Here is a 7,905-nt window from a genome sequence, read left to right on the forward strand (position 1 = left end):
AAGCCCCAAAGGTGCTCGGAGTGCTGTTTGTTCGGTCATAGTAATGCTACATGCCCAAAGGCCCCCAATGTTAAAACTAAGTAGGTGACTATGGACGATGAGGGTTTTGTGACTGATACGAGGAAAACCGCGAAATATGGATTTCCACAAAAGAAACCGAAAGCAAAATTTATCTATAGACAAAAAGCTAACCAATCTAAGCCAAGTTCCTCGGGGACGAAGCATGATGATGGAGAAGGAAATAAGAACCAAGGTAGTGATACAGCCATTAAGAGCAATCTGAATTTAAGGAACTCTTTTTCAGCTCTTTCAAATGATCAGATATTAGATGGTGATGTGGGAATGAGAGGGTCTTCTTCGGGCAACTTGGATACTTCTTTTAAAAAAGATGATGGGGTCATAGAGCAACTTCAAACGGAAATTTCAGATTTTATGAACGCTAATACAAATGGAAAACATTCTGAGGGGGCAAGCACTCCCGGTCAAGCGGGTTTTAATGGATAGCTTAGCGGTTTGGAACATAAGGGGATTGAACCTTCCCCTGAAACAAAGAGAGGTTCGGATGCTCATCACTGAGAAGCGGCTGCAGGTTTGTGCTATCTTGGAGTCACATGTTTCTATGTCTAATCTTGATAGGGTGTGCAAGAATGTCTTTCAGGTGTGGGATTGGACGTCAAATGGCTCCTGTTGTTCTAGAGGCACTAGAATGATAGTTTGTTAAGGATAGGCCGTGGGTGGTGTTAGGGGATTTTAACTCAGCGCTTTCGTTGGATGATTGTTTTGCTGGGTCGTCTTCTCTCACAATTGGTATGAGAGAATTTTCCCAGTGTATTCAGCAAACGGAGTTGATGGATCTCAAAAGTCATGGGATGCAATATACTTGGAACCAGAAACCAAAGCATGGTGTGGGTATTCTAAAGAAGATTGATCGTGTGTTGGGCAACATTCAGTTCTTAGATGCTTATCCAGATGCGTTTGTGTTATTTCACCCGTTCCGAGTTTCTGATCACACGCCTTGTGTTGTTAATTTCCATACGATAAAGCATAATAGGCCTAAACCTTTTAAATTTGCCAATTTCTTGGTGAATAAGGAGGGTTTTGTGAACTGTGTTTCGGATGAATGGGCTAAGGAGGTGCAAGGTGTGACTATGTTTTCGGTTGTCAAGAAGCTCTCTTTCTTGAAGTCCCCGCTGAGACGCCTTCTTTTCAAGCAAGGTAACTTGCATGAACGTGTCAAGTTGTTGAGATCTAAGCTGGACGACATTCATATGGCTATTGATGCTAATCCCTCGGATATGACTCTTAGAGATTCTGAATCTAGATGTCTTCAAGAGTTTCAAGCCGCTTCATATGATGAAGAATGTTTCCTCAAACAGAAAGCTAAAGCGGAATGCTTAGCTGCGGGTGATTCGAACACAAAATACTTCCATAACTGTGTCAAAATGAGAAACGCTTGCTCGAAGATCCATAGCATTCAAGATGTGCATGGAACCCAATTTAATGGCGATAGTGTGTATGGGGCCCTGGTCTCTCATTATTCGGCTTTCTTGGGTATGGAGGCTCAGGTGGATTTGTTACCTAGTAATGTTGCCTTCCCTAATGTTCTAGATCAAGTTGCGGCTAGTAATATGGTTCGCCAAGTAACTCGTGAGGAGGTTAAAAATGCAATATTCTCAATTGGTGAAAATAAGGCTCCGGGTCCGGATGGGTACACTTTGGCGTTTTTTAAAAACTCTTGGGGAATTGTGGGGGATGAGGTTACTAAATCCATCGTGGAGTTCTTTGATAATGGTAAGTTATTGCAGCAAATTAATCATACGATAATTGCTCTTGTCCCGAAAGTCCCTACCCCTAACTCTGTGGTGGATTACCGGCCGATTTCGTGTTGCAATGTGATTTATAAATGCATCAGTAAAATCTTAACTGATAGGATTAAAGGAAGTTTGGGTGTTCTAGTCGATATTAATCAGTCGGCTTTTGTTCCGGGTAGGAAAATTTCAAACAATATCCTTCTTACTCAGGAATTAATGCACAACTATCATTTGAGGATTGGCCCAGCGAGATGTGCATTTAAGATTGACATTTAGAAGGCCTATGACACGGTAAGCTGGTCTTTTCTTGAAAGTATTCTGCGTGCTTTTGGCTTCCACCAGAAGATGGTGAATTGGATCATGGCTTGCGTTACCACGGTGTCTTACTCGTTAAGCATTAATGGTAATCTTTATGGGTATTTCAGAGGTAAAAGAGGATTGAGACAGGGTGACCCGATATCCCCTTATTTGTTTACTTTGGTGATGGAGGTTTTATCGTTTCTACTAAAAGATGCAGCTAGAAATAGTACTGCTTTCAGATACCATCTTCACTGTAAAAAACAAAAGATTATTAATGTCCCGTTTGCGGATGACCTATTCATCTTTGTGAATGGTGATGTTGCTTCGGTCAAAGTGGTTAGGGACACTCTCCAGCAGTTTTCGAACCTTTCGGGTCTTGTCCCCAGTATTCCGAAGTGCACGGTATTTTTTGGTAATGTTCCACAATCAGTTAAGCAGGAAATTCTTCATGTTTTGCCGTTTCGAGAGGGTTCGCTGCCTGTTCGCTACCTGGGAGTTCCTTTAATTTCATCTAAACTTTCTTATAAGGATTGTAAAATTCTGGTTGAAAGAATGGACAAGAAGATTGATAATTGGATGACGAGATCTTTGTCCTTTGCTGGTAGATTGCAGCTAGTTAACTCGGTTCTTTCTGCTATGCACATCTATTGGGCCACAGTTTTCCTATTGCCAGCTAAAATTGTGACGGATCTTGAAAGGTGTATGCGTGCTTTTTTATGGTCTGGTAAGAATCAGCTGAATGTCAAGGCCAAGGTTGCTTGGAAGATAGTTTGTCTTCCTAAGAACGAAGGGGGATTAGGAGTTCGATGCATTGTTGATGTTAACAAAGCTCTTATCTCGTATCATATTTGGAGTATTTTAGTGAACAGAAATTCTCTTTGGGTGCAATGGATTCATATCTACAAGCTCAAAGGGAGAAGTTTTTGGGAGATCCCTTGTCGTGGTCGTATGACATGGGGGTGGCGGAAAATCCTTGCTTTGCGTGACTTAATCCGTCCGTTTTTGTGGAAGTCTATCGGTAATGGTGTTAATACAAATGTTTGGAGTGATACTTGGTGCAGTGCTTGTCCTCTTCGTGCTCATATTAGTCCGAGAACCATTGCAAATGCAGGTTTCAACCTGTAATCTTCTATAGCGGATATGGTTGACTCTAGTGGTAATTGGAGGTGGCCGGTTGCTTGGTATGATCTTTTCCCAGTTCTTTTAAATCTTCATATTCCGGTTCTTCATGACATGCAGGATCGGCTGATTTGGATTAACTCTGAAGGAAAATCATGTCACTACTCTTCGTGGGAGGTCTGGAACAATATTCGGTATCGTGAGAATGTCGTTTCTTGGAAAAATATGGTTTGGTTTAAACAATGCATCCCAAGGCACTCGTTTCATTTGTGGATGGTCATTAGAAATAAGTTGAAAACTCAGGATAGAATGTCCATTTGGGAGGCGGGTAGTGCTACAAACCTGAATCTCATGTGTTGCCCGTTATGTCATCATGACCGGGACTCGAGGGATCACCTATTTTTTGAATGTTTGTATTCTAAGGTGGTTTGGGTTGGCATTAGGGAATTGGCGAATATGGGCGATGTTAATTACCGATGGGATGACATAATGAATTGGATGGATCAAAACTCCACTAGTCAGCCAGTCAATGTTGTGAGCAGATTGGTGGTTGCAGCGGCTTCCTACTACGTGTGGCAAGAACGGAACTCTAGGCTCTTCACTCGGAATCAACGTACGGCGATAGTCTTATCTCAGGAGATCATTAAAACTGTTCGTATGCGGCTCATGACCTTCAAATTCAAACAGGGATTTGCGAATAGAAGTCTCCTTCAGAAGTGGAACATTCCTAGCAGTAACTTGGATATTGATCCTGGCTAGTTAGTTTTCGTGTGTTTGTTATGGGTTGATAAGTCTGGGTTGGGCTGTGTCTGTTTAGTTGCAGTTTGGTTGTTTTTGGTTGTTTTCTTTTTCTCTAGTCTTGGCATGTCAAGTCTAGAGGGGTGTAACACTTCAGTTGCACTATTGTGCTTATTGTTTTTTATAAAATTCACCGGGGTAACCCTTTACCAAAAAAAAAAACTTAACTACTATATACAAGACATCTAAACATCACTTTTTTTCATTTTTCATTGCTTTTTCTTTTTTTTTCTTTTTTTTCTTTTCTTCTTTTCTTTTTTTTTCTTTTTTTTTATAAAACAACTAAATCACAAACTACTAAACAACCACTAATACTATAAGACCGGGTCAAATCGGTTAAATTTTTAGGTAACTAACTAGGGGTAACAAACGATAGGCTTGTAGGCACAAAATTGGGCAACTAAATGTCCAAACCCCCGCCCCTCTCACAACCATGCTCATATATATAATTTATGAGGTCCAAACCCCAAATCCCACACTCACACACACTAAAGACGAGGCTACCTAAATGCCCTTATCCTTTTCACATTCATGTCCAACTAAGGACTCAAACCGCATTCAAGCACAAGTTCTAATGCACCCCCGCCCGTTGCCACTCTCACCAAAGATAAATTTTATTTATGTACAAGTGTGGCTTCAACTCTCACCAAGAACAAAAGGGTATTAAGGGTTGCCGGTGCATCATCTGCGGTTAGACTAAGGTGTTCAAATTTTTCATGTTTTGCTTGATTTAAAAAATTTTCAAAAAAATCTCAAAATTTCTCCCCATCCCCACACTTGGGATACATTGACCCCAATGTATGGTTTTGAGAGACTTTGATCGCATAAATTCTTAAACACCAACTAAAAGCTTATAAACTCAAACCCCAAATTTCTTTTTGTATTTTTTTAAACAAAATCAAACAAACTAACTACCAATATTTCAAAGCTAAAGAACATAACAAGGCTAAGGAAAGAGTACATTGACCTGGTGAAGTTTGCCACAACAGATGTTGTAGATAATCCGACTTCCTATCACCACTTTTACCCAAATATCTGTACATCTTCCCCACACTTGAATGTTGCCATAGCCCTGAAACATAGAAAGATAAAAACAGCAAGATCAATATAAAACCCCGGGTTGCCTCCCAATCAGCGCTAAGTTTCGAGTCTTCAGCCAGACCGTGCCACCCCCATTTATGGTGGCTCAAAGAATCGGTTACTGCCACTTCCATCACTACATTGTGCCATTGAGCAAAATGCATCCGTCTCGTTTTGACTCGGTGGGTAATCAAATACACTCCTGCTTATACCCATATGTTTTTCTTCACGGTCCGGTGGGTGTTTTTTTCTCATTCTTTGAAACACATTTTTCATACAATCACTAGACTCACCACCCTTCCCCTCAATGGACTCATAACTAATCACTCTAGTTTGAACATCAAAGGACAACTTACGCTTCTTTTCGGTCATGGTAATAATCCCATCTCTATAATTAATTTGAGCATTTGCTGTGTATAGAAATGGTCTACCTAAGATTACCCTTTGTTGTGCTGCCATTTTGGTAGAAGCATAGTCTAGAACTAGAAAATCCACCAGGTATTCAAACTCTCCCAACTGAATCTTAACATTCCGAACCATTCCCCGTGGACGCCTCCAACTTTCATCCGCCAAGCTTACCATGGTGTCTATATCTTGAAGCGGACCAAAGTTATACATATCATATAAATCGCCTGGTAGCATACTCATACTTGCCCCGTAGTCCAACAATGCGTGAGGGATTTTTAATTTTCCCACACGAATAGGCACGATTGGTGCTCCATGTTCTTTATCATTCTCACCATCGGCATCCTTATCTATACCTGTATTTATTTGACACGAAGAGTTTAGACATTTTTCATTAAATTCGGTACTAGGAACGGTGCTTACCACATTGATATTAACGCCTTTTATGTTCTTGGGATTTGTCACCATATCACTTGGTAGCTGGCCTTTTGCTTTCTTCAAAATCGCCACTTCACTCGCAAGTTGACCCATTTGAGTAGTCAAAGTTTGAATAGCTTTATCACGGGCCTCGTCCTTTTGCATCCGAACCTCATCACGTTGATTCATTCGTTGCATTTCGACTTGCATCGCCTTCAACATTTCCATTACTTCGTTTCCACCCGAAGAGATTTGACCCGTTTGATATTGCCTTTGAAATTCTTGGTTTCCTTGGAAATTCGGGTTAACTTGATTTGAAGGGTTCCCATAACGAAAGTTTGGGCGGTTCCTCAACCCGAGGTGGTAAGTGTTACAATTTATATTGTTGTAATTTCTACCACCCCCTCCTTGACCTTGTAAAGCATTCACCTCCTCATATTGCCCTTCCACCATTCCTTGGCAATTTTTAGCCGCATGACCTATTTCATTGCAAATAGCACAAACATCATAAATTTGGTTAGAAGTTTGTACATTACCATCATCGGCTGCATGCACTTGAGTTCGGGTAATGGCCGGTCGTGCTCTCCTTGATGCTTGAGCTTTTCTTTTTGATGTAATGGCCATTTGCTCCAAGAACTCCCAATCGCCATGCTCATAGTTTGTGCCAAAAGTCCCATTTGTGATGGACATTAAATCACGCGCATCTTTCGCACAAAACCCCTCATGGAAAGCATTCATCAACTCCCAAAGTTCAATTCCATGATGCGGGCAATTTTTGATCATCATATTAAAGCGCTCAAAGGCTTCATGAAACATTTCGCCTTGTTGTTGTTGGAAACTCCTCAACCCCTTCCTAGCATCATTGGTCTTTTGGGCGGTATAAAATTCGTCTAAGAAAATTTGTTGCATTTCCGCCCAAGTGTAAATAGATGCTGAAGGCAAAGTGTAAAACCACTTCTTTGCCTTATCCTCTAAAGAAAATTGAAATAAAACCAACTTGACATCATCGGCCAAAAAACCTTGGCTCCCAAGAGTATTGCAAATTGAGTCATATGTCACACCCCGACCGCGTAAAACAACAAACCGCGGCGGAAACGCCGGGGAGGTGAGTGGCGACAGAATTATTGTTTCAACAACCATGGCAATTAAAGTTATGTATTATTAAAATTTAAAGTTACATTGTCTTTGAGTTCAAACTAAACTAACATAGTAACAGTCTTTTAAGTCACTAAGGCCCGAGTCTGCCTAAGTGTAGCACAAACATCCTTATGCATTAGCACCTGAAACACATGTAAAAATAGTTCGTCAGCATAAAAATGCCTGTGAGATACATAGGTTTTGTTTATGCAGATTCATGACTTGTATTTGAAAGAAGTGTTTAATAAAATGTAGTCATGAATCTTGTAAAAATGTTTTCTTTTGTAAAACCATGTGAAAATCAATGAAAAACAAATGATGATAAAATGATAATGCATGGTTAAATGAATAACCAAGTAAAAGTTTATTTTGATAAAATGTGTGCTTTGTAAAACAATGTCTTGTTCTTGTATAAAATGTTTCATGTCTTGCTCAAGTGATATATATAACGCAACAATGTATAATACAATAAAAGCACTTATATATAGGAAGTACCAGCGGCGTAACCATCATGCTTTTATCATATAACACATAGCCCCGTTACATAAGTCACTTAACATTATCCAACCAAAATGTCTTGTTCTATGTCAAAAATGTGTATGTGTAAACCATGTACAATGTCATGTGTGAAATGTTTCATATATAACCAAATGAAATGCATAGCAAGTAGGAAATCATCTACTTAAGCTACGTGATGATGTCAATGTATAAACTGTGTCATGTATGGTGAATAACTAGAAGTTACTCAACCCCATAGTAAAAATGTACAAAACAATGTTTTTGAATAAACCTAAGTTTAAATCAAAAGTTATGCTTTGCAGAAAAACAATGCTTTATG

The 7,905-nt window shown here is 39.9% G+C and overlaps 1 protein-coding gene and 1 non-coding gene across 2 annotated transcripts; both read left to right on the forward strand.

Moving 5' to 3' along the window:
• The first annotated feature begins 3,251 nt into the window (after positions 1 to 3,251).
• LOC110900518 lies at positions 3,252 to 3,989 on the forward strand. The gene has a single exon (XM_022147405.1). It carries the CDS (start codon positions 3,252 to 3,254, stop codon positions 3,987 to 3,989), a length of 738 nt encoding a protein of 245 aa, XP_022003097.1.
• Positions 3,990 to 6,684: 2,695 nt separating this feature from the next.
• LOC118486091 lies at positions 6,685 to 6,790 on the forward strand. The gene has a single exon (XR_004877947.1). It is a non-coding gene; the product is annotated as a small nucleolar RNA R71 (small nucleolar RNA).
• Positions 6,791 to 7,905: the final 1,115 nt, after the last annotated feature.

Source organism: Helianthus annuus, chromosome 13, assembly GCF_002127325.2.
Source record: "Helianthus annuus cultivar XRQ/B chromosome 13, HanXRQr2.0-SUNRISE, whole genome shotgun sequence".
Taxonomy (NCBI): domain Eukaryota; kingdom Viridiplantae; phylum Streptophyta; class Magnoliopsida; order Asterales; family Asteraceae; genus Helianthus; species Helianthus annuus.